Source organism: Gavia stellata, chromosome 8 (assembly GCF_030936135.1).
Source record: "Gavia stellata isolate bGavSte3 chromosome 8, bGavSte3.hap2, whole genome shotgun sequence".
NCBI classification, from domain to species: Eukaryota; Metazoa; Chordata; class Aves; order Gaviiformes; family Gaviidae; genus Gavia; species Gavia stellata.
In genome coordinates, this window is record NC_082601.1 from 33,044,653 (window position 1) to 33,072,333 (window position 27,681).

A 27,681-nucleotide genomic window follows, 5' to 3' on the forward strand; every position below is an offset into this window, starting at 1 on the left:
AAGTTGTGTGTCGTAAGTTTCATTAATAGGGATATTAAATAGTTGCAAGTCTTACTGCTTCTCAAAACAGGTATCACTTTTCAATTTCTAACAGAATATTTTAAAATCAAAGAACAGACATTTTTATAGTAGTAATATAATTTTGATGTAACTTTAAACTAGTGGATCCTCACTACCTAGAATGTGTTTTTCTTTGTGGAAGATAAGAGGGTTAAAAATAGACTGTGATTAGCATGTGAGGAAGTGATAAGGCTATCGGTTCATGTGAGAAGTCCTAATTAGGACTACAGGTATATTAAGCTTCTCAGTTCTTACATTTATCAGTCTTGGTATGGTTAGCTGTGAGTGTCCATATAAATAATTATCTTGATGCTTGAAAAGATTCAGGCAGATTCTAAACTGAAGGGTAGAAAAAGTGCTTGAGGGTTGTTTTCTTCTTGGATTTTATTAACTCTGGAAAGTACTGTTTTTTCATTAGAAACACAATTAGGAACATGCAATTATACTAACCTTGTTCTTTGCCTCCCTTACTCTTTTCAGTTTTAAGTCATTCTTCTTCTGTCAGTTCTTCAGAGGCCAGTTTTCTCCTGAAGAATACAGCAGTTTTCAGTTTAATTTAATAGGCACTCCCTAGAGAGAATTAGACTTTTGGATTTCTGGTGTGGTATTTGGTAACAGTGATGCTACCACAACATTAATCAAAAAGAGGAAGCACTGAATAAATGCCCACTGGGATTTCTTCACTTTGAATTAAGCTCAGTATTGTTCATTTTCATTACATTGAATTGCCTTTGTCACAAGTAGCACTTGTGGCCAGTAGAAAAGCCTATTCAGCACTCGAGAGAGATGATGGCCAGTACATGATGAGACCAGTGCTTGATGAGACCAAACCGAAACTGGACCTCCCTTTAATAAAGCATAAAGCTAAAAAGAAGCAAGTAGAAGTTAGCCATGCCACAATATATAATTATATTTCCTTTCCCTGGCTACTCTTTCCTGCTAAGAAGAGGTTTTCCTTTATTTTTCGAAGTATATCATGGGAAGAGGCTTGGTGCTCTTGCTCACAAGGCACAGTGATCATTCTGACCCTTATACAGTGCTGAGTAGTAGAGTTTTTACCCCCCAATGTCAGTGCGGTCCTGGTTGCTTGTCCTCTTTGCAGGCTGTCTTCCAAGGACAGCTGGGGACTGCCTACCTGTGAACTCCCTTCAAAGCTGCGCAGCAAAGCCCAGTTGCCCACTCCTCTTTGACTCCTCCGGGTATCCCCTGTAGAAGATAAAATCTGTTTGCCGTGCAGTCCTCCCGAAAAGGTCTGGCGTAACTAGGATGTAGTTTCTGATTGCAATTTCAGATGAACCTTCATCAGTCACTGACCACAGGGAGGCAGAAGACCATTGGAAAAGGTGGTAGCAGGAAGCATCATAGGACTAGATAGGTCCCTCAGCTGAACTTAGTCTGGTAACTTTGAAATTCTGCCTTGCTGCATACATGTGCATACAGACATGTATATACAGATGAGCACCCCACTGCATTTGTGCGATATGTATAAGCACATGTTCATATTTTAAAGCCAGATGCAAATGTATATACTTTTTAATTAGATCTCTGCAAGATGTGCAAATACGTAAGATATTGTAGGACACTATTTTTTGTTTTTTCTTTCTACAGTGAAAGAATCCATTGTAATTGATTAGTAATACCTTCAATAGGAAGAAAACATATTTTAGCAAGTTTTATAGACTTTAATTGGAAAGATAACTTGGACAACTATCCGTGTTTAATGGGCTAAATGTAGTTTTGGCGCTACCCATCTTATGTAAATCTCTTCAAGCACCATAGATTTATGGATTATAGCTAGACAGGAGTTATGAGAGGAATTTTTTTTGAAAGGAGACTGTGAGCCACACTGTATTTTGAGCTGGGTGCCAACGTTCAGATTAGCCCAAAGCCTTGAAGCTCCAATTATTATCTTCACTGAAGCTTCAAAATAGTAATTTATGCTTTATTTTAAAGTAGGCTGCTACTAGCTGGCCTGCAAGCATTCGTATTTAATAAGACATGATTGTCTTTAACTTAATGCTTAAACTGAGTTGTTTATTTAAATGTAATGCTAAAGAACTCTACATGCAATATTAGATTGCTGCATTAACTCAAAGAACTGTGTAGCGCAACTCTAGGTAGTACTTTCTCCTATATTGAACCTTTTGTTTTTTCTAAGTGATTTTACAGTATAATGTTGACGTAATGAAATCAACCTTTGTTTTGATGAAAGTGCTTCAGATCTGATAAATACACATAAACCAGGCTAGATAAAATAGTAGATACGTGGACATGAAAAAAATCCCTATACCAACCACTTGCTAATAAATGAAATAAACCTATCAATCAGGAGCAAAATTTTCAGAAAACCTGGATATGTTCCAGAAGCCTCTTCCAGTCATTTTCCAGGCCCAAAATAAAAATTTTAGAATGGCTTTCATTCTGCTTTCCCACTGGTTTCATGTTCTCTAGTCTGTATACTTGCACTGCAGGTGACATCATTATTTGTCAAGGTTGAACAAGTCCTGCATCAGGCTCAAATGTTGCAATTAAAATTGCATTTATCGAATACACTTAATAGTTTTTGAACTGTGGAACAGTCAGGGTCACTTGCATATCTGTAACTATGCCAGATGATCAAAACAGAGTTCTTCCGTAGTGTTCAGGTAATGTGATTCCTTGCTTGTAGGCACAGGTTACAGGTACAGGCAATCGCGGCTAGAGTGGTAGGAGGCTTGCTGCCTTCTTCTGGGGCGTTTCTAAGGTTTTCCAACTTTGGTGTCCCTCTATATGCTTCTCCTTCCTTGGGAAATGGAAGTATGAATGTTTTCTCCTACCACAATCGATAACGGCATTTAATTACTGTATAGTATGGCATACTCGTTTGTCTACCTACCTTCATAGCGCTCAGAAGAATTGCATTTTCTTTGGTCTGGATATACCAAGCAGTCTGAAACAATGATTTCATGAATACTGTAAGCTGGCATCACTGCCAAAAGAGCCAGTTCTGCTCTCTTCTCATCCCTGGTGAGCTGACTGAGATTAGAGGAACCAGCAGGGAGAGGGACAAAAAGAGAGTAATTTTAGCCTGGACCAGCTCCCCAGCTGGGTTCACTGCGTGGCTACACAAACACTTGTGCCAGCATAAGGCAGGAAGGGTGCACAAGGGATGAAACGAGTGGTCAGGATGGGGGAAGATGAGAATGTTTCTTTTGCTGACACCACAGGACTGAATTGTTTATGAAACTGTGGTCGAAGTACCTCACTGGTATCCAAATGCCGAAATGGCTCCCGCAGTCCTCCACCGCCTCTCTGCTGGTCCGGATTCTTCAATTCCTCAAACCAGATGTTACTTTCCTGTAACTCCCCTGCTCAAAACCGGGATCTTTTTTTGCCACTTCCACATGTTTCCAGCATTGTGCCTGAAAAAAGACGAAGTGTGTTGAAATAGAACAGTGCTGGTTTCCAAGTGCAACACTAACACTGGAAAAAGTTTAAATTTCAGGGCTTAGAAAAAGTCTACATTTCAGGGTTGAGAAACCTTTTAGTTTCAAGTTGGACAGAATTGTATGAGGTTTTAATTTTCCAGGATGCATGCTCCCGTGACCTTGCTTTCAGCAAATGGTTGACCAGCCAATATGTGGTAGTTCTCACCAGTTGCCTGGTTTAAATGTTTTTGTTGCCATCATCTTTGTGTCCCTGACTGACCTTTTTTTTTTTTTTTTTGAAAAGGTTAGCGAACTTAGGAACTTAAGAGCAAAAATGCCTGTTGGCCTGTAATCACAGTTTGTCACAAGATGCAATCATACACTTGACATATATACGCCCAAGTGTGTTCATAATTATATGGTAAATAGTTCACAAAAGGGAATGGTTTTGCTACTTAATGTAATCTTTTTAGATGTTTATAAGGAAATGAAACGGAGAATACACCAGGATTACTTTTATTAAACATTTAAGTCTTCTTTTCTGGACAATCATAATAAAGCTTCCTACTTCTGATGCTTGTCAGATGAGAATTTCAGAGGGCTTTATAGACATGAATGAAGTAAGGCATTAAAGAATTCATTCCTCCAGTGAGATGGAAAACGGTTATCCCTCTTCTGCCGAAGGGAAATGCAAACTGCAGTAATGTGAGGAAGATTTTCCAAAGCCTCTCATCAGCGAATGAAACCTAGAACCTGAATAGACATTAACCTCAGACATGCTAAAAAAAGGTATCGGCTATGAATTCTTTCTTCTTTCTCCTTCTCTAGGCTTTCTTTGTTGACCACAATTCCCGCACTACCACGTTCATTGACCCCCGGCTTCCCTTGCAGAGTAGCAGGCCCACTAGTGCATTAGTCCATCGGCAGCACTTAACTAGACAACGTAGCCACAGCGCTGGTGAGGTAAGCTGGATCTGCCCCTTCTCTTTGGGAACCACCAGGTTTTTAGGATCATCCTCTTCTCACACCATCCTGTTCACAATTCCATGTTGTGAGGAGCATGGTTCTTCTGTAAGCATACAGTACTCATCCATAAATATTTATTATTTTATTTGCTATCTTTTGTTGCTTTTGAAATGGATGATTTGAGAGGAAAAATATCAGACCTGAGTTTCTCTTAATTTGCAGTAACTCCATTAACCACAGGAGAGCATCTGATTACAGAATACCAGTATCTGTATCCTGTCTTTTGCTGTCAGAATATGTATTGTTGTCTAGCATGTTGTCTGCCAAGTATGTTGCTACAACTCTGCAAATGAGAGGAGGGGAAAAAAAAGTTCGTGTGTGTGTATATACATCTAGATGTGCAACTTTCCGAATAAGTATAAAAAAATCTTACCACATACAGGCTTATCAGACTGTTATATGCATTTGCATATGTATTTCATCTCTACTTTCTAAACAGGAATACATGGGAAACACTGTTTTGTTGATATGTCACTGTGGACCATTTTCACCGGCAGTCTCCATATTGTTATAACTTCTTTTTACTTGTGAGCAAGTGTATGTACAATGAGTTAGACTTCACTTGTACTTTATTTAACTTCCATACTGTTGGCTATGTTTTCTTCTCAGAGGAGGGCTATTCCATGTCAGGAATTAAAGGTAATACAATTTAGAATGGCAAGAGAAATGCTCCAATCTATCCTTTTTATAGCTCAGTCTTGTGGCAGATGAAGTTCTGCCAGAGGTCTGTTTCAGAGCAGGCATGCATCTTCTCTGCCACTTCTCTAACAGGGCTTCCGCTGAGCTGCAGCAAGTGAATGCCTATACCGCTGGCTGCGTATCTTGTCATATCCTGTGTGAACATGGTTTAGTCACCCACAGTACTTTCCACTCCCCACCCCCAGTGTAAGGTATATTTTACAAATGGTTTTAAATAGCATTTTCCGCCAATTTGGTGATGTGATGCAGGCAATGATGTCTTACAGCAGGCAAGGAAGCTAGAAGTGTCTATATATAGCTGAATATAGCTATTTAGATCTTCGACAGGGTAAAGCAAGTCTTTCTGTTGTGATTGATTTATAACAGAGGAGAAACATTTTTTTTTTCTTAACTTTACCAAATACGCACTGAAATTATCTTTCTTTAAGCAGCGTGCAGAAGCTCTGCACTTAAAACAGAGAGATTCATGCCAGCTGTGCTGCTGAAGCTGTCAATACTGCAAAATAAGTGTAGGAAGTTATCATATATATTGCATATACACAGTGATGACTACCTGTCAAAATTTCCCACTCCATCTAGATACATGATATTCCTTAAACCATGTTTCTACATATAATTTTAGAAGCATTTCCTTGATACTGTTACAATTGTAACTTGAATTGAAAAGAAGTATAATTCCAGGTAGGAATCTCAAACTTAGAAATTCAATACAGTATTCCCATTCTGGGATTAATGAAGTAATGATGTTAATTTATGTGCATATGTATGAATCTGAACACTACTTTTTCTTCTGCACTTACGACTTAAGTATTGCATATTTGCAGCTGGTTTTCCTATTTTTAAACCATTGTATCAAGGAACTGTACATAATTGCAAAAGATGACTACTTGATGAAGAAAATTCTCAAAATACTTTCTTTGGATTTGCCTTGCCATGAACTTTGATATTTTGAAGCCACTGACCCAGTTTTTACAAGGAGATGGTCTAAAGCAAACGTTAACCAGTGTAAGGAATGCCTTTTTAGCTAAAGCTGTGTGAAGCTGGAGCTAATAATAATGGCATTCCTTTTCCAGCACAGTGCCTACAGGAAATAATTTTTCATTTTTCTGAGAGAATATTATCAGAGAGCACAAAGATCTTTGGTAATATGTCAGGACTTCTGCTCTTTGTGATTTCAGAGACTGGATTTAAAAACAACCTTTATAATTATTTGATCTTTTGCAGTTAGGTGTTTTAGAGATCTTTGAAGCTTAGAAGTGTAGTTCAAATGCTAACCATTACATGTAGGCAGAGGAACTGAGAAGTAAACGTAAAGGTCCAGCAGCATGAAAAAGAGGTTGAACAAAATGTTTTCTATAGATAAAATACAGCATACTGACACTGTAGAAATGACTGAAGCCTCAGTGCACAGAACACTGCAGAAGTTGCCCTGATGTCACAAATGCTACCAGGAACAGTTTTACATTGTGGTTCTACCCTAAAAAATGCTCATATGCAACATTTTTTAATCCCAGAAGGTGAACACAAAAAAATCAGTGCAGTTTTACTGAATAATTGTAGGAAACATACTTTTACCAGTTTTGGACTCGTTTGCCTTGCCTGAATGTGAACTTGCTTCTTTATCCTTCTGCTTCAGCCACAAACTTGTTTCCAGTTCAAATTTAGGGAAACTCCATTCATGCACAGAGGTAATAGAGGTGCTAATGAAGGAGCAGAATTTGATTTTCAGAATCTTTGTTATGGATACTTTATCCATGTCCACGAAGTACAAAAGACCCTCTGAAAGAATCCCAGTTTGAATTTTTTAGTCTTTTTTCAGAATGGGACTATTATTTAAAAACTTACAATCAGTTCTGATGCTTCATATTAATAGGCACAGTATACTAAATAATGTTTTACTAATAACTGTCATGCAACACAGCTGATTCCTGCTGTAGTGGTTACTGGGAATAGTGATCAAAGAAAGCATTTACGTACGTGCTTGGTTTTAAGCCATATGAGTTCTCACTTTTAGGTACCCGAGTACATATGCTGGCATAGAGACACTCATTGTGGTTACTTGCGCATTTTCAGGTCGGAGAGGACTCCCGTCATTCAGGACCACCAGTTTTGCCAAGGCCGTCTAGCACGTTTAATACAGTCAGCAGAGCGCAGTACCAGGATGTGGTTCCAGTGGGTACGTCAGCATACGGCCTCTTTTCAGAGAAGTTCTCCATGACTGAGTGTGTCACGTTAGTGTGCACTGCTGGGGTTTTAATTTCGTTGGGGTGGGTGGAAGTTATCATTTGTTATGATTACTTCTGTCCATCAGCATTTACCAATTATTCGGTTGCAACCTGCAGGAATAACACTGAAAAGGGTCTGTGCAGAACCAAATAACTGATGGAAAACTTCTACCTTCCTAGCTCACTTACTCTAAGTGGTCACAGGAGGGGTTGAAGCCAGTGAGCCAAATTATGTCCTAATTGGACTCCAGTGATTTTTATACAACTTCCGGGCATCTATTTTGGCAGGATTCCAGAAAGTGTTAATCAGCTTGGAATTAGTCATTAGCTTAACTTCTGTTCTCAGTTACATACACACGAAGTTACAGACTTCTGTGCCACCAAGAACAGAATTTAGCTTATTGAATCTAACAGCTGTCGCATTGTGCTAAATCAAGATAAATTAATCTGATTGACTATAACTGTCTCTTTGTACTGTGGCATGTTTACTTGAAAATGTCTGCTAATTTAAATCCTTCCCCTTGCCACGGACATGGTGTGCATACACTGCAGGCTCAGCAATTAGTGAGGATTTGAGATGGGTGTTTCCAATGACTGTTTAATATTTGAGAATGGATTTCAGTGCAGTGAAAACCAAGGTCCCTGCAATTTTATTCTAGCAATGAATATTCTAGTTTGACCTTGGCTAAGAGTGTGAGTGATAAAATATAATAGAAATTGCTAACAAAATTAGAGCTGTTAACAGTGGAAAGGATGTGTCACAATCAGATTTGGTTCATAATCAAGAAGCGTGTTCCCTAAATAATAGTAGAATCGGTAGCCTTACATGAAAAAGTATTAACACAACACTGCTAAACTTAAAACTGTGAAGATGAAGCCGGCTGTCATCATTGTTTAAAACTCAGAAGGAATGCAGTCCTGTCTTTCAGTATCTCTTTGTTTCAGCATGATATTTTTGTTGATGTTTTCTAGCTTACAATGACAAGATTGTTGCATTTTTGCGGCAGCCCAATATCTTGGAAATTCTACAAGAGCGTCAACCAGATCTTACCAGGAATCATTCACTCAGGTAATAAAATTAGTGAAGTTTGCTATTGCCATTTCAATACAAAATGCTAATTAGAATTAGTTTCTTTCATTAAAATTGGCAGTGGAACATAGCAGACTGTAGACTTTTGGCCTAATCAAACATATTCATAAAGCTGTGGGAAATAGTTCTTTATTGTATTTCTATGTAACTCCCTGAAATAAGGTTTACGAGAACAGAGGGTAATGTGTTGTTACCAAATAAAGGTACCTACAGTAAAATGTTTGGAACAACTGGCATAAGAGATTTGCTGATGTCTTCAAAATGTGCCAAGACAGCTGGATGGCACGGCAAATGTGCCCATTCATTTGAGTATGTGTACAGCTGGGACTGTGAGGCAGAATGGCATTTGGTTTTGTCCTAATTTTCTCAATGCGCATTTTGAGAAAGGCTGTTCTGACCTAATGACCGTGGAGGTAATCTTATATCAATCAGAATTTTTAGTGTTTCTCCAAAATTTAAAAAATGGGTATCTACAGGTTTTTGCGTAGTCCAATGAGATCTGATGAAGGATGATCTTTGATTGTTATATGGTTGTTAAAACTCCCTCGTATGGTTAGACTAGGAATGATAAAAAGTGAAATTCAGAAAGTGGCAAGATTCCTCTTAAAGTGTATCCTGCACAAAGACACTTTAGTTCATGTACTTGGGTGTAAAAGATGGAACGATTAACAACTTGGATATTGGTGACTAGGGCTGAAATAACTATCTATTCTTCCTTGGACACTAAATTTAAAAAATGCTGGTTTGATGGTTGCTGTCTGTCCTGTGCAGAGAGCTGCCAGTGCAGCGCTCTGTGTTCCAGATGCCTATCCACGCTGGCTGGTGCAGCTGCCAGCACTGATTTTCATTTTCTTCCATTCTCATAGTGTTACTTATTGATCCCTTTTCCTCCATGTCCTGCCAGTTCCCCAAATTCAGCAAGCTGCCCTGTTACGCAGTTTCCCAAAGCATCGTGTTCTAACGAGTTTTGTGATGAGGCTTTTATGCTAAAGATTTGTTTAACCCTTTAAATAAATCCTGGCTGACAAACCTGAAATGACATACTAGCAGAATACATGTTCTCTAGAAAATACAGAGAAAAGGAGGAAAATAAAAATCTACAGTTCTCAGCCTGTCAAAACAGTTCCTGTGTTGCACCTGTATCACCGCAGGCAAGTTTGTCCCACCAGGCTTGGTTTGAAATGTGAGCAAACTAGTATGTTGGGAAATAGTATACAAACTATTTCTGATTATTAGTAGTTTTATTATTCCTTTTTCTTTTCCCCAGGGTGCTTGGCTTCCGTTACTCTGATAGCAATCAGAATGTCATTTTCTTCATGTGTTTTGTGGGTTTTTTGATAAGTTAGAGTTCAGAGTGTTCAAAAGACCTGTTGGTATTACCAGATTCTGCTTCTTGTAGAACCTTGCTTCCTGATTACAGAATCATAATTTGCCACACGTTGAGCCCTTCTCAAGAAAAAATAGTTTTCAGATTAAAAATGGAAGATCAAAGGATAAAAGATACTGGTTTCTGTAACTCCTCATTTACTTGAGATTGTATATCCTTCTGTATGCTTACTTTGTAAATAGGCTGAAGATCTATGCTTACATGCTTTAGCAGAATGATTGAAGATTTTAATGAACATAGTTTTATTTTACATTAAGTAGGATTGGTCAGAGAAGCCATTCTGTTAAGCCAAATGGTTCCATTCTAGTCTTAGTCTTTGAAGTTAGTATATTTGATTAAGGTAAAATATCTTCCATTATACCTCTCCTATATTCTTCTAGAGCTAATGCTTTAGTAACATTTCTTACATTTTTATAAAGATCCCAGTTTCATTTTTCCTAGTTAGTCTTTTGAGACCCTGATTTAGCAAGTTATTGGAATCCATGTCTATTTGACACATTGTGAGACTGAGCAATTCCAATGACATTGCTGTGACACTTGGTGAATTAAGACCTAAGTGAAATCCCACACTATGAATTCTTTGTATAATTTTTTTTTAGCGTAGTGATCAGTACAACTGTCTGTAATCTATTTCTTTGTGGACCTCAGGGCAACTGAAGCAGAATGATTATGATACTAAATATTATTATTACTAGTATAATTATTACATAGGTGAGGAGGAAAATCAGTATTTGGCCAGTGGAAGAGGACAGAGATAATTTGAGATCTCTTACATTTTCTGTCTAAAATAATTTCTCATTCCTAAAAATAATGAAGAGATGTGGTAAGAAGTTGAGGGTCTATTAAAATATGTATACAATGAAAGTATACTGCAGGTAGGAAATTGTTGTTCAGAGGTTTTATGGTGGAGCGAGAACATTTTATTCACCATACTATTATTAAGCGTGTAGCCAGACTGAAATCTCATTGCAAGCCACCACAGATAAAACTGAGAGGCTGTTAAATAATACAAAAGGCTTCAAGCAAAGGCACCTATTGTACATTAAATGTGATTTATATCTTAACAGAAGGTAAAAGGTATATATTTAAAAACCTATACTTGAAATCAAAACTCTCATTGGTAACCCCAGGAAGTCATGGATTACATTCATTTGGAGGGTTGCATATGTTGGTTAACCCAGAAAATGTCCCTCTGGTTCCTGGTGTTGCTGCTGACTAAATGCTAAGATATATTTTGTAATCTGCCATTTATTTTCTCAAATCTTGCCATTTGGGCACTGTTGGAGTAGGCTCTGGAAGTGTCCAGACGTCCCTGCCTTGGGCACTCTAGGGCCATGCTCGCAGGTGGGCAGCGCGTGTTGGCTTTGGCTCAGCGCTGTGCTAGCAGAACTATCGAGGTTCCAGGCTGAACTTGAGTCTTGACTTGTCAACACTGTGGTTGCAATAAAGTGGGTGCTTGACTTTCAGTACCTCTCTTCATAGAGAAACACTAAATTACACACTCCTGCTACAGCCACAGCTGCCACCCTGGCAAGCAGGGACTGGGGGTCTCTGGGCACAGCCTGGCTGTGCCCCTTTTTCACCCTTGAATATGCTGTAAATGTAGTGCAAGTTACCAGGGAACGTATGTTAGGTCCACTGTTTGCGAACGTCTTTATGCACCATGCTTTTAGAGACAGGTAGCAAGGAATTTGGTCTGATCCTTTTGTTGAAACCGCTATGCATGAAATGATGTGTTCCAGAAATTCATACTGCAGCTTAAACTGCGTGCCGCTGCCAGCAGCCTTGTTACACTGTCGATTGCATGGATCATTTTTGACCACCTTGTGACTGTTGGTAATAGGACAGTGGAGTAGATGGACCTCTGAGCTGGGGAAATTCAGCTGTTCTTATGGGGAACTCTTTACTTTTCTGTTTGTTCGGGGGTTTTCTCCTTTGGAATGGGGACAGTTTTTACTACACAGGTTTGGTTTTTGTTTTCTTTTTCTCCTGAAGAGTAAAGCCAAATTAGAATTTATCTCTACTGTACTATCATATACTTTGTACTGATAGAGAGAAAATGAGAAGGATGTACTTTCACTTCAGAATGCAGGAAAAAACTCTACAGAGAGAAAGAACAGGAATCAGCTGAGGAATTATATTCAGTGTAGATCGTAAAGTTCTGGGTGTTACTATGCTCAGAGTTTAGGATGCACAGATTCCACAATAGTGACCAAACTGGGTCTGGGAGGAAGGGTGAGACAGAGGGGGAGAAATAGTAACAGGGTTTTTCTGGAAGATCTCTTAAATGCCGTGTGTTATGGAAATCCCACTTTTAAAACCACACGTGTGCATTTTAATGTATGGCTTGCATTTGTACAAAGGTTCAAAAAAGACAGTACCTCTTTAAACAGTTCACTTTCAGAATAGCAATGTCCTCCCGCAGGGCTCAGCCTCCTACTTTGAATTCAGGGACACAGCTAGCATGAACTTGAAGGATTTTTTATTTTTTTAATTTATTTTTTTTTTTTACTGATTGGATGGCTGTACTACCTGAAGCAGCCTGAGCATTTCCTCAGAACAAGTTAGCTTTTTGGTTGTAATATTTTGCTGCTTACATGGACACGATGTGGCAGGGGAAAAAATGGTTTCTGAAATACAGAAGCATAACCCAGAGGTTTTTATGATATACCCTGTACTTTTTCTTGTTGCTGTGGTGTACATTGGTGCCTTATTTGCAAACGGTGTTTTGGAAGTCTTTTTTTGCTTACACAGGGAGAAGATCCAGTTCATCCGGACAGAGGGAACACCTGGGTTGGTGCGTTTATCCAGTGATGCAGACCTTGTCATGTTACTCAGGTAGGCACTGCTGCTTTCGATGCACGTATGACATATGCTGTGGCAGCTGCTGAGGAGCCTTTCAGTGAGTAGTGTGTGCTGATGTAGTGACCTAATCATTTCCCCTTCAGTACTTGGACTTGCAGCTGAGAGAGCTATAACTCAAGGGTCAGATTTTTTATTTTCATCATGTTCAGTTTCTGGATGGTAGTTGCTAGTTTGGAGGTCACATTTTTTCATAACAGTGGTGGAGCATGATATTCTGTCTGAGGAAAGGCGAGTGCAAGAGCACTGTGCTTGTGATTTGTATGACTTTGCCCAGACCACCTTTTATTGTCCTGTTGCATCCAGCTCTGACATTTAGATAGGTGGTGCAGTTTAGACCTCTTTGCAAGAATGTACCTTCTGTTGCTTCAAGAATGCATCTGTTTAGTTGTGTGGTTTGGGAAATCCATATTTGTGAATGTTCATACTTGAAATATGTTTTTATTACTTAATGTCTTGCTGCCTCTTCACTATGCTGTCAAGCATTGTCCTCGTCAATAAAGGAAATACTGTTACAGAGTTCAAGAAATGAGAAGCTGCTTCTTTAATATTTTTTATTGATGCAATTAACTCAAAAAAATCAGGCAGATTTTTTTTTGCTAGAACTAAACCCTTGTTTCTTCAGGTGTGTTCTCATCCATTGTAAAAGTGCATCAAGAAATTCACAAGTACATTTAAAACTCAATCTAGTGAAATAGGATTTGCATTAGTAGTAGTATTTTGAGGTCAGGTTGCATAATGATAATCCTTTCTGGTCCCTAAATCTCTGAATTAATTACAGCTATAAAAATCTCATTTTAAAGCCACGCTAAAGCTTTTTTAAAATGAAAATATAGTTTCTTATAAAACCTGCTAACATTTTTGTTTTGATATATAATGCATGGAGATGACACAAATTTTATACAGAAAAATTGGGCTTCAGCTGTTTGTTTTTAAATAAAGGCTGCATGAATGATTTTATCATTGCTCTTTGACTGGGTGTTATTCCCTCTAGTGTGCTTCCCTAGAATAACTTTACCATACTCCTCAGATTTTATTTCTCTTAATCTACTTTTTTTCTCCCAAAATATCTAACTGAAAAACTTTGCTGAGGATTTTCTTCCCATTTTATTAATAATGTAATAGTAGCATTGCCCCGAGGACATGTCATTGACGAAATGTTATCTATGCATCCATTAGTTTTTTAAACTGTTGGATGTTATACGTCAAGACTGGACTGAGTTATTATGAGCTTATTGTGAGTAAATATTGGTGTAAAATCAAAGGTGGGCGAAGTTAAAATAGTGGTGTACTGAGATGATGAAATTTCTTTTTTTACCCTTATTTAGTCTTGGTGGATTTTTACTTTTAACAGTATCTTCCAGCAGGGTGTCATCATGACCCTTCTGTATGAAACCCTGAAAAAACTGCTCTCTAATCATGATGACTTAGTCTTCCTGGGGCTTAGGGCACCTGGGTTCTATATCTGGCTTGGCTGGTTGGATGACCTTGGGGAAGACTGTACCCATTTCCGTGCCTCTGGTTCTTCAGCTGGGGGGGGAATGATACAATTTTCCTGAAAAGCACTCTTAAGATCTAGTAATACACTGGGTGGAATCACTATTTCTGATGCCTTTATTGCTTGGGAACACTGTACCTTTTTTCACATGCTTCAGTAAGCATTAAGTTGCAGCTAACTAAAAACTAACTAACCTCTATGTGTTTAGGGACTGAAGGAGGTACAGTGCTTCACATTTTTGAAAATACTCTAAGAATGGCATTATATTATGCTCCAAGTGTTAAGAAGAAAATATTTTTCAGTTTCTTCTTCTAAACATGTTGTTTGGTATAAAACACAAATCATCATTTTATCTCTTAATTTAATCCAAGATTGAAACAGTGGTTTATATTTTACCACATTTTCAGCATCAAAATGTAACTTGGAGGAAAACAACGCATGGTCATGAATGCAAAAAGAACTGCCAGAAAATACCCATTCCAAACAAAAAAAAGGTCATGCAAAAAATTTTTCTAGGTATTTGTTCAGTGAACAAACTTAGTAAGAAACACCTTTTATTTGAACATTGCTTTCATTGGTTGAGCTCTATAGTAAAAGATTGGCTTGTGATTTCTTTCTGTAGCTCAGTTTTTGAAAATAAATTTTACATATTATCTCAACAGTTTATTCTTGTCTGTGTTGTGTCTAACATCCAACATAGGCTTTGATACCAGATCCATTCTGATATTAGATATTCTGTCTCTTTTTGGATTTGCTTGTGTCAATTTTGGGAAAAGACTGAAATTGTAATATATATACAGACTCTACATACACAGATGCAGTGATAAGGCTGCAAAATGTTTATTGTTTTTCTCTTAAAAGTTGTGTAGCAATAATAGATGAGGCATGAAATAACTCAACCTGAACAGGCTAGATGCAATACCTGTTTCAGCAACAGTGTTAGCATTAAAGATAAAATAAAAAAAAAACTTATGCCAACAAGCTTACTATTCAATACACTCAACAAGTTCAGATATGATTCTTAATCCTGGAGGCTTAGAATGTTTGTCTCTGTTCCTGATCTTTGTGCAGTATTGCAGATCTTTTTCCAGGGAAGTGTGACTAAGGTTATTGACCCCTTTGTAATGAGAACACAAGTTTAAAAAAAAAGGGGGAGCAAATTTTAAAGGCTGATTTAACTGTATTTTAACCTTGAAAACAAGTATCCCATTATGTATAGTGATGTTCCATAAAGGTGGTAATTACCGCTTTCCAGTACTTTCAAGATCTGATTGAGGGAATGGCAATAAAATACTTCGTAGCACTCTAAGTGTGTATAGTGGAAATAGGCAAGCGACTACCAAAGAAAGCAGGTTAGTAACTAGAGATTTATTCCTAGAAAGTGAAAAATGCCATTATTTCAAATAAACATGTTATTTCTTATTTGCTCCTTTTTACCAGCTTGTTTGAGGAGGAGATAATGTCGTATGTGCCACCACATGCCTTACTTCATCCTAGTTATTGCCAGTCCCCAAGAGGCTCGCCGGTGTCTTCGCCTCAGAACTCTCCAGGTAAGTTGCTCAAGCACAGCTTCTGTGAGGGCTGTATGAAACCACTTCTCATACGTGGTAAGGACCAGTTCCAGATCTGTAAAGTCAGTAGCACACTCCAGCTGCCTTCCCAGAAGCTGGAGAACAGAAATAATAAAAAAATTGTTTGACTGTAATTTTTTTGTTTGCTTTCCAAATTGAAATTCACAGCAGCCTAAAGCCAAGAACCTACTGTTTGGAAACTATAGCCTGTTCCCCTTTGCAGTTCCCAACTTTTAGATGGGTAAAGTTACATGAGCTGAGGCACCTTCTGAGTGGTCAGTGAGCTTGTCACTGCAGTACTTTCATTATGATGGTATCTGTAAGGTACTGAGGTAGAGCCAGTCCCATAATTTAGTTCACATTATGCTGCATGTAATGACTTTTCACCTTTCTAAAGATCCAAGTTCTGTTGCACCAGCAACAACAAAGATTTAGTCCTATTTTTCAGCAAAGTCAAGAAATGTGATTGCATTTGACTGTCAAACTTGAACCTTTGCCTTGGGCTCACAAGATGTTTTGCCGGTAGAAAAGATTGGTGTATTACAACTTCAGAGGCTGTGATTTTGTTCTGACTTGTAAAACATGCAAACTTGTTTTTCACTGATGTGAAACAACTAAGTGACTGTTCACGCCAGGATCCTGATGCCTGGAGAATTAGAAATAAGACATCTGATAACTGTACGTTAAAATGCCAGTGTTAGTGGGGCTGTGGGGCAATGAGTGATAATTTTATGTAAAGCTAGATTGTTGTCCCTTAATATGAGTTCAAAAGATAGCATATTGCAGCTGTCTGGAAATACACATGTCAGAATGGAATGAAATTAGTATTTCACATATTAACCAAGTTGTGGATCAGAACTAAATTATTTCAAATATGACGAGTTCCATTTGACCTCTCAAGGCTAAGTACAGAAATTTGAAGTTTATAGATGTCACTGTTCTTAGCTTTCTCAAAAAGGTAATAGGTAAGTAAAATAAAATCACTGCAGTAAATCAGAAGTGGCTTAAGGGGATTTCTACAAATTTGAGAACAAAAATACAGATAAAGAGAGAACCTTTAGGATGTAGGCAACTCTAGGTAGTTCCAGATAATAAGAAAATTTTATCAGAAAAAGTACTGTGATTTTTATGGGCATTTCCCAGTCCACAATCATAAATAGCTTTACCTTTTCAAGAAACCAAATTAAAACCATTCATAAACATGTCCTGAGTGGTAGCTTTTCCTTCTGCTGAACACAGGACCTCCATAGGACCTATTCAAAGAAACTATCTGAAGACGTTAATCATCTTACGGCATTCTGAAAAGCAGCAAAATATAATACTCACATGTATTGATATTTTGGATACATATATGGTTTAGATATAACTGTTTCCCTTTGTTGAATAGAGAGGAAGAATGAAATCTGCATGTATGCATCCTATTTCCAACTGCAAACCTGTCAGGTTTTTATGAATAAAAACAGTTTTGGCTTTTGGAGTTATAATTTCTTTGTTACTAGTACATGCACCAAAGCATGCTGGGCAGGGCTTCACTCCAATAAAGTAATTTCAAAATGCATTCAATCTTTAACATGTGATACTCTCATCTATGCCTCAAAGAAGCAGCACAGAGTGAAGGATGAACAGTGATGGTTTTAGTCACGTTCTGCTTGAAATTGTAATGTTTATTCTATTTCATAGAAAATTATAGAGACACCATTGAATCTCCCTGTCAGTCTGCGAGTATGCACGTTTGTGTTGGTGTACAAATGACTTTTTTGATGAGAAATTGTAAATAGCCCATCATTTCTATGGAGGCTCTGTGTTTTTTCATCAGCTAAACTGGCTGTGCTGCACTGCACGAGGTTGCGTGTTAAGGATCCATTGTTCAGATCAGTCACAATCGGTTGTACTTTCTCTTTTGGGAAAGATGAAGAGTCATGAAGCTTCCCTTTAGATCTGCTTTAGAATATAACCTCTTCGAAAATCAAATATGATTATCACATCACTGGCGTTTTTTAGCTCTTCCATTAACATCTTTTGTTCCCAGGGTGGAAATAATCACTATAATTGCCCAGGAATTTCTTGGCATATGCATCTGATTTGCCATGAGGACTTGTCATGTGCTGACAGAATAATACACTGCTGATTTCCGAACCGTGAAGTAATGTGTTACCAGATTTATGTTCTGCGGTGTCTCTCAGCAAAAACTTCCTTCAGGGGTTAAGATTAAAGTATGGTTTAGTTGCATTTTTTTGGTGACTGCATTTTTGTACCTACTTTGACCCAAAGCAAAATAAACAAAGTAGGGGGAAAAGGCCAATAATTAAAGGCTGTTTACAGTTTCAAGTGTCTGTAAGTTTTCTAGTGAATTCAGCTGAGCGTACCATGAGAAGCCCTTGGTGCTCTCAGTAGAAGAGGATAACCACTATAGATTAATCAATGACCATGATTTGTTTTTCCAGAGGGGTCCTGCATGTTCCCGTGGAGCTCTGAGGATTCCCTGACACTTTCTATTCCTCCCACACATCACTCTAAGCCTAGAACAAGTGGCAAGTGTCTTTCTGGTCAGACAGGTCTTTTAAAGACCTATAAATGGCCTTCAGTGTTAATACTGATCTCGCTTGTTCTCTCTCTGATCTCTGCAGAGAGATCGACTCTGCAGCTTCTTCCAGCTGCCACTTCCGCAGGATGTGCTCGTCGCCTTTTCCGTCAGACCCATATGCTTTGTGGCAAGCAAGCTGCTCTCTTTTCCCCTGCTCTCTGCCCACAGGCTGAACAGATATGCGTTCTCTCATAACCTGAAACGTTACGTTCTCATGCCTTCACCCATAGTAGCAATAAACGTTTCTGTATTGGTTTTGTTTCATACAGGGAGCCGAAAGAAAACTCACATAAGGAACTGATTGTCACTTAAAAGACAGATATCTACATATACGTGCTTCTCAACTGTTTGTTTGTATTTCCAGTGCATTATGGGCCTGTTAGATGACCACCAGTTGCAGATAAATAGTTGGCAACCTATGTATACTGTAGGGCATGAGAAATTTTAAATGTCCTCTTAAGTTTTTTTGGGGGATGTCTGCACAGCCATGCAGGGGAGGAATTTAATGTTATAAAAACCAGGGGATGAGAAGATGAACGTAAAAGAGCGAGGATTAACTGCCTCTTTGTCACGCTGTCCTGCAATCAAATCAATTGAATTTACCCAGGGGAGGCAGTGGAAGTTCTAGTGGTTGTAATATTCAGAATAGATCAGACTAAACACCTGATTTGTGTATATTACACTTGTACATGCAGATGTGGGGGTATACCATTTTTTTGTCATACAGATCTCATCTCTCCCTGCTTTTAAGAAATGGACCCTCAAAAACATTTTTTCAAAAATAAATTCACTTAGGTGACCATCATGTATGTTCCTGCATTCATATGTGAAAAGTTCCACAAACTTAAATATGGTAGTCTTTCCATTCTTCCAGTATTATTCTTCCTTGTACTTCCCCAAGTCAAAACTTCTACTAGGGAATTTCCAAAAGTCTTCCTTCTTCAGCCTGATGTATTGAACAGGGGCACAGCAGACTACTGTCTGTTTATGCTTCATTTCTGAGTTCTTGTTTTTCCTGATAATATTAAAACCAGAACAGAGCAGAACATTTATTGCATGAGCTATTTTAAAGATTAGATGTAAAGTGTACTTGACAAACAAAAGTTAAGTCTTTCCAGTTGATTGTGCTGGTTTTTTAATCCATCTTTTGCATTGACCTGGATTTGCTCTTTTAAGACTTACTTAAGAAAGATGATGCTATTGGAAATGAGCAACCAAAAAGTCTTGGATGCAGAGCAGATTTGAAGATATGCAGCTTTTACTCTTTATAAAGGTGACTAAACCAAACACATACCATGCCTTTTGCTGTCAAGGAGTCTTTTCAGTAGAGGATGGGACATTAATAATTTCATGTCACTACAGCTCATTCTTCACTTATTGCTTCCTGCAGGTACTCAGCGTGCCAATGCCCGAGCTCCAGCTCCTTACAAAAGAGATTTTGAGGCCAAGCTGAGGAACTTTTACAGGAAGTTGGAGACTAAAGGATATGGACAAGGCCCAGGGAAATTGAAGTATGTTGAAGAATCTCATGAAACTGGATTTGTTTCTCAGGCAGCTTGCCTTGCCTTGCACGTCTACAAGATTCTTCCCATTAGAAGGAATGCAGATGTTATGGTTACCCTTGCACTTCTGGAAATATAAACCCTGTCATAAAAGACTTAGTGCCAGCATGTGATTCGTAGCAGAGGATACAGCAAGTTCTGAGCGCTTCGTTTCTGTTTCCTCCAACTATATTTTCATACAAATAATATTACCAATACAGTGCCAAAAAGCACTTAGGGAAGAGGCATGCAGAACAGGAGGCATCTGAATTTTTCCATTATAGCAATTGCTATGATATAAACAGTTACATTTTCTCATGTCTTTTTCCACTGGAAAAACTAGATAGGCTTATCTTTTATACATCATTGCCTGTATTGATATCACAGTTCTCTTTAGTAAAGAGGACTCATAAAATTAAATTTTATTAAAGTCTAAGGATCTGAATGCTAGAGTGCTTGGAGTGAGGTTTTCTCTCCTTCATTTATTTGGTAATCATGTGATTACATACTGTTATGTTACGGATCATCATCATAAGGTACTTTTTGTAATTTTGTAAATTACCAAGTCTTGTGCCAGCTATCAACCTCTCGTAGTTTCATACTCTCATAGTAGCCATGAGGCACTAGAACTTTTTTTAACCATTTCTTCTATTAGAATAGGGGGGTAGGGCTTTTAGGGTTTTTTTGTTTGTGGGGGGGTTTTGGGGGTTTGTTTTTTTTTTAATTTCCCCCAGCCATTCACTTCTTACATTTTGCAGGAATTTGTGCAGAGTTCAGACCTAATTTATGTGAGCTTGTTAAAAGTTTTCCACAACTGAAAAGGAGTTAAAACAGTATTGTTTAGACACTCTTAAGAGGCAGGGGGTGGACATTGTCTGCCTATAATGTAATGAAATCATAAACACTTAAAGCTTAATCTATGAAAGTTTTGTCATGAATGCTTGGGCAAATAGCTGGTAGAAGAGAATGGCATTTGCTACCTGTAAGATCCATTACATTTCTTGCACCCTTTTTTCCTGACCTATTTGCCATCACACCGTGGATTTTTAAGCAGAACAACAGCTTGACTTTTGAACAGAAGTTTCGTCTGGGTTCGTTTCCCAGGCATACGCTGACCTGCTCCTTTTTTTCAAACTAGGACCCCAGCACAACTTGCATACTGCCTGGGTCCTCTTGTTGCCCAGGTACCTTGCCAGTTCCTGGCCTCTCCGCTTCTGTGTCCTCTGCAGGATAGCACGGTGCAATCACTGACTGATCTCTGCACAAGCAGTAAGGCCAGCAAGGGCTTTGCAAGAGGCTGTGTGGAGGGGTAAGCTGCCTCTCTGCGGGCAGCATCAGCTCCCAGCTTCGGTCTGACTGACTGATCAAACGCACACGTAAGACAGCATATGAATATAAAGCCAGCTAGGCTTCAGGAAGCTAATTAAACACAGTTTTTTGGCAGAAGATAAAATGTTTAAGTAAGGAGGGTTCTTTCACCTCTTATTTTAGATCTTTATGACACTTCCTCACTTTCACAATTTTTCTTTTAGAAGGTACATTATGTTTTCACCTGTGATGCTTCAGTCTGGTTTTGGACAAACAATTGCCATTCCTTCTAGACTTTTTGTCCTGTCACACTTACACTGGGGATAATGTAGGCATGTGTGATTCTGGAGTTACCATTCACTGACTTTCCTACAGTTTTATCTTTTTCCTTGTTAAGAGACTGATTTTTACATAAAAGGTTAGATTCTTGCTTACAGTAAGACTGATTTAGAGGCCCAGCCTTACAAAAGGATTTTAAACTTAATGAAAATGCCCACTTTAGGACCTTTCCCATTGCAGTCTTTAATTTAAGGAAGAACCTGGTAGAAAAAACTGCACTTCTTTGTACGAGAGACGTTTTATTGAAATCTGAAGTAGATCCTTGAGGGAGACAGACTAACAGACAGAAGCTGCCTGATGTGGATCAAATTATCCAGCAGAAACATGTATCTCTATGAAGTCGCCCTGTTACCTTGCAGTGTAAGTAGAGTGGTTCATGTTTACGAATTGCTGTTTCAAAATTATTTTGCTCTTCAGATTAATCATCAGGAGAGATCACTTGCTAGAAGATGCCTTTAACCAGATCATGGGCTACTCAAGAAAAGACCTGCAGAGAAATAAACTCTATGTCACGTTTGTTGGGGAAGAAGGGTGAGTAGAACAGGGAAGTAAATGTGATCTCAAAACTCGGTGTGTCTTGCAGCTGCTGTTTCACCAAACTTCTTGTGGTCTAGAGTGAAAAGAGGAAGGATTACAGTCAGGAAATGCCACATATTTAAGCCTAGAACATACAGCTGTTCAAGATGACTTTTTAGGCATTGTGAAATGTAACATATCCTGCCTTTGCAGAAGTAATGCATGTGTTTATGTGAATTTTCACAATAATTGGTGTGTGTTTCAGAATGTTACTGGGAAAGCAAAGAAAAAACAACTTTCTTGTGCTACTCATACTTCTTTTCTGTCAGTGCTGACATTATATCTCCAGTGCTTGTTAAAAGACAGCTGCCATTTGTTGGAGGGAGGGTGCTTCAAGAGTAGACTATAGGCTCAATCCTTAACTCCTGTCTGAGGCAATGGGAGCTGAAAGCCCTCAGTGCTACAGGAGGTGCTCACTGCCTCTCCAGGCCAGGGCCTGTGTCACAAATAGAAGTGACTAGGCTGTTGGTAGTTGACAAATAAACACAAATATTCTTGACATTTCAAAGTCACTTCAGAGAATGCTCAGTCTGTGTCTAATGAAAGTCGAACGTGTTACAGGTTGCAAGATGTGCGTTGCAAAGCAAGATGTGGTTAGATTTTCTTTGCAAGTGAAACTGGAACAGTATACTGTTTGCCTCTTTCGTCTCTTGATTTGTGCCCCCTTTGTCAGATCTTAAAGCCTGCTGCCTCAGGCACAAATATTTGTATTGATATATTTCATGAATGTATTTGTAAATACATTCAAAATTTTATTCCTTTATATTTAGGAAACTGCAGCACAGACCTCTTGGAATGCTATAGTGTGCATTATTGCCATGTGATGTGTGAGTCTTTAAAATAGCTAAGTTGTAATAAAAACATCTCATACAAGATTAGATAAAATTAATCTGTCTTTGAAAACCCCTAAATCCTGTTGTTTGTTTTAAAGTTCACCTTGAAGTGCTTAGTGTTAATAAGGACTCACTGAAGTCTTAAAATAAAAAATGTTGACAGCTGAGAGCCAAGTGTGGACTTGTTCATAGAAATAGTATCACCATGCTGTCTGAGGAAAAACTCAGAACTGGAATGACAAGGCTGGTGCGGGATGAGATTACACTATATTGACAGAGCAGGGTGGGGATGCAGGAACGAGGCCTGTCTTACACAGCCCTACCAGCCTTTACTTTCACAGCTACAACCTCAACTCAGATTTAAAAATGAAAGGGATAATTTTAAAATCGTACATGAGATTGAGATTGATCCAGATAGACTGTCTCCTTTCATCAGATGTCAGGCTTTTGCATTTCATCACTCAGTACAGCAAGATGAAGAGTGACCTGGAAATGGGGATGACACATCCTGTTCCCATTATATCCAGCTTTACACAAGAGACTTTTCTTAATGGAAAAGAATGAGTTAATTAAGAACAAAGTCAAATTAAAATGACGTCAATTCTCTATTTACAAATCTGTGTTTTGAATGAAGAAAGGATGTGTGCAAACAGTATTGTTTCATCAGAGATGGTGCAAGGATATGTATCACATCAAACTATTCATTTGGCTAGGTGCAGAAAGACAGGTCAGGGTGGAGGAGAGGAGGATGATGATGATGAGGAATACTGAAAGTTAATTGTTTCCTATTTGCTCCTCATTTTCCTTTTTTAAGTGGGAGTCTGCTCTTGCATTTCTTTTCCTCTCGGTAAAGAGGTGTAATTCTTAAAGAAATGGGTAATGAAATTCCCACAAATTAAAACATTTTAGTACCTATTGATTTATTAGTGTATAAATTAGTAAGTGGGACAACTCAGACATAGTTATTGCTGTTCATATGATTTTTATCATAAGTCTCATAATGTTTGGTATTTTCCTTGAACCTTCAGTTTCTACAGTCATGCAATTGTGATGGTAGCTTAAAGTTTTTACATTCATACTTCATGTGGTCATAAATGAAGAAAATTTTGCTACAAAGAACATGGTTCCTTGAAGTTATTTTCCCTAAGTTCTATTAACTATTAGCAGAAGCTGCTTTGCATTTGTGAGTGGTAAATCTGAAGTATTAATGGTGCTTCCTAGGAGACATGAGTCATGTTGCCAACAACGTATTACTCTACTCCTGAATACCCAAATGCCCCACAGTTGCAGCTGTTGTGTGGTTGCATACCTCTTGTATGAAGTCTTCTCACCCTTGTGCCAAGCCTTTAATTGTGGGATAAATCTGACTGGCAGTGCAGGACTCTCGTGATTGATCTATTTAACATGACTCACAGTAACTGCGTACAAAAAGGAGCTGTATGAAATGGCTGGTAGTCAAGCACAGAGTTTCTAGTCTATCTTAAGATTTCGTAGTGAGTCTGATTGTCACAGAAGTTTGCAGGAGTCTTCCAGATGAGCCCTTACTTGATCCTGGCATTTGTGCCAAGATTAAGATCCAACAGTTGTCCATGATATCAAACCATTTTGATTTTTTTCTGCAATTTGAGGATGGAATCTGCCCTTCTTGCCAGGGTAAGGATCTGTTTCAGTACTTCACTTCTGAAGCTTAACAGAAGCGAAGTGCTGCCAAATGACTGAAGGGAAAATGTTTTTTATTCAACAGAGGAAAGAGGCATTGTCCTCAACTTGATAATGGTACCTAGCCTTTACTTTCCTGACACCTTCATCCTCAAAAACAACTCTCATCTGTGTTTGTCTTCTGTAAAAGTTCATGAGCCAAAACAGTAGTAGCAGAAATCTTATGTGAAAGCGGACCTTCTCTGTGATGCTTCTGTCTGTGCATTGTCTTAGTACTAAAGCAAGACTTCCTTAAAAGTCAAGTATGAAATCTTCGAGCTATAGAAGATATATCTTTATATCTATTCGTTAGGATTATAATAATCTCTGATCCCCACAGGAAAATCCCTAGTTTTCTGTTTTCCAACTCTACCGGAGCATTAACTCCATACTTAACTCATTTCACTGGTGACCTGCAGCATAATGTCAAAATTCAGTCTCAGTGCTTTGTCAGCAGTGAGTTTGTTTATGATCCAGGAAGAAGGGGTTATTTAGATTCCTTGTTCATTAGTACTGGAATCTTGAAATAGCAAAAAAAACCAAAGGAAATGCACTCTCCAAAAGACATTTAAATGCACTCAAGTTTGGAAGACAGACAAAAAAATTTAGACCAAGAAAGATAAATCACTGAAGTAATCTCATATTATATTGCTAGGGAAAACAGAAATATTATCCTTCAAATTGTCCTAAAGTTGCAAGTCTGCAAAGACAAAATATGACCATTACTCATTTTCATTCTTAATTTGTCCCGTGCAGATAGGTCTAATGTTGGCTCTTTTCATGTTTCCTCCTCCTCCCCACCCCCAATTATTTGGTAATATTTCTGTGGCAAAGAGGCCATTACAGCTGGAGCCAAAATTTTTGATGAGAGCAGCCTGCATAGAGCACTTCATTCCAGTCATCCAAACCATTCAATTTCAGAATAGCCCCACGAGAACTTCACATACCTTGGCATTAAGCAATCTGCAGGATAAGGGTTCTGGTTAAAATCTTACAAAATTTTAATTAAAATATAGCGTAAGGAATGTAGATTCAAAAAAGTGTGTCTTTGCATACAATGAACACTTTATAGTAATGTCAGGTTTCTTGACAGGTTGGACTACAGTGGACCTTCAAGAGAGTTTTTTTTCCTGGTGTCTAGAGAGCTCTTCAATCCGTATTATGGTTTGTTTGAATATTCAGCCAACGATACCTATACAGTACAAATAAGTCCTATGTCTGCTTTTGTAGACAATCACCATGAGTGGTAAGAATTATTTTTCTTTTTGTTTTTCAGATATGTTTTCTATTGTTGTATACTTTTAGACAACTGCTCGTATCTGCTCAGTCATATAACAAAGATTCTGATCTTTTTAACCAGCAGAAAAATAATTGCATTTCTTTAGACTTTCCTGATTTTGTTTTCTCTTGTGGTTTTAAATGTTCTTATTTCTCACAAGGTCAGCAAAACTGTGATTTGGAACGTGTACCATGGGATTGTCTCACAACACAACTCTCCGCATTTCTTGTACATTAGCAGTCATTTCATGAAAGCAATATTAGCCTCTTGTGCATTAAAAAAAAAGAATGAAACATTGGCTTTTTGTCAACTAAGGAGATTAAGGGAGATTTCAAACAGGTGTTACTGTATGTAATTTGTTTGTGTTTTCCTAAAGAGTGCAAAGGTCTCCTCAGTGGAACAAACCCAACATATCTATTGGAAGGAAATCTATGGAGGCATCTTAATTGGGGGCGGGAGGAAGACTGCCGATTACATAGCTCTTAAGCAAAGTCTGTGCATACACACATCCTTCTAAAATAGTTATCAAGGATTTTTACATAATCCCATTTTCACAATTATAAGCCAGTTTAAATCACCCTCAGTTGATTTAAGCCATGGCATTGCCGTAAGTCTGTAAAGCTGTGCTGTGAATATTAACAGAGAATTCTGTTGGGTAGGTAGTTGGATTACAGTAATAGTGGAATGAAACTGCTCATCTGTGTAGGACAGATATGTACTCAGTTCTAATTGATTGGAAGCCAGTTATGAAGAATGAATATCAGAAAGGAATCTTATTACTAGTTTTAAAAATTAATAGAAAATTAAATGGTTGGCTGCATCCATTCAACCTAGCTGTTGAACTCCAATACTGCAACAATAAATGGCAATATATTTCCAATATACTGTATTGGAAAGGCAGAACAGTCTGGCAAAAAGGGGAGAAAAAACCTTATGTGCTATGCAGCTTCTGCCAACATTTTGTATTCATCCCTGGCTTTTGCAGTGCCGGACCAGAGACCTTGGGGGAGAGGGAGGCATGATTCCCTCTCTGGGAGTGCTGGTGCCAGTGACAGCACTGGACAGCCTCAGGGGGAATTCAGAAAATGCAGCTTGTGCGTGGAAGGAGAGGGCTCTGCATGTCACATCCTCATCTTGCAAACCCTGTGTACAGGCAGGTATAATAAAGTCCTAATCTTTCCAAGAAAAATGTTGCTGAGGATGCATAAACAGAAAGCTTAAGAAACATTATTTTCTTTGAAAAAGAACACTAGACTTAAATCTAGTTCCAGAGATGTGGAGGAGACATAAAAAAGCTTCCAGCCACTGTTAGTGAAAATGTATCTAGAACTTCATAATCACCAGACAGGAGAGGGAGCAAGGAGCCACTGTGAGCAGAAAAGACAAGAACTGTCGGGCTGGGAACAGGTAGAAAAACCTTTGGCCTCCCAGTAACATGAAAACAAGTTAATCCTATATGGGGTGTGTAAAGGAAGTAGACAGTGGCTACCATTTTGGAAGATATGCTTTTATAAAGAGGCTAGTCTGGCAGGGGTTGATTGGGTTAATATGGATTTGTCATTTTTGAGAAGTTGCAACTTAGGTATCTGAGGGATTTTCCACACCCTGCAGACTTGCATTTTTCCTGTGCCTTACTGAGAATGTAAAAGAAACACAACAAAATAAGAAAAATACCACAATTTAGACATAGCTATCTGA

At 38.3% G+C, this 27,681-nt stretch overlaps 1 protein-coding gene across 1 annotated transcript in view; it reads left to right on the forward strand.

The window, feature by feature from the left end:
• HECW2 (HECT, C2 and WW domain containing E3 ubiquitin protein ligase 2) overlaps window positions 1-27,681 on the forward strand; it is a 115,872-nt gene that overhangs the window by 76,077 nt on the left and 12,114 nt on the right. The window contains exons 14-21 of the mRNA XM_009810201.2: window positions 4,296-4,430; window positions 7,266-7,368; window positions 8,390-8,486; window positions 12,649-12,732; window positions 15,695-15,804; window positions 19,800-19,920; window positions 22,015-22,128; window positions 25,798-25,950. Of these exons, the coding sequence (XP_009808503.2) occupies window positions 4,296-4,430; window positions 7,266-7,368; window positions 8,390-8,486; window positions 12,649-12,732; window positions 15,695-15,804; window positions 19,800-19,920; window positions 22,015-22,128; window positions 25,798-25,950 (917 nt within the window). The remainder of the gene's footprint in view (window positions 1-4,295; window positions 4,431-7,265; window positions 7,369-8,389; window positions 8,487-12,648; window positions 12,733-15,694; window positions 15,805-19,799; window positions 19,921-22,014; window positions 22,129-25,797; window positions 25,951-27,681) is intronic.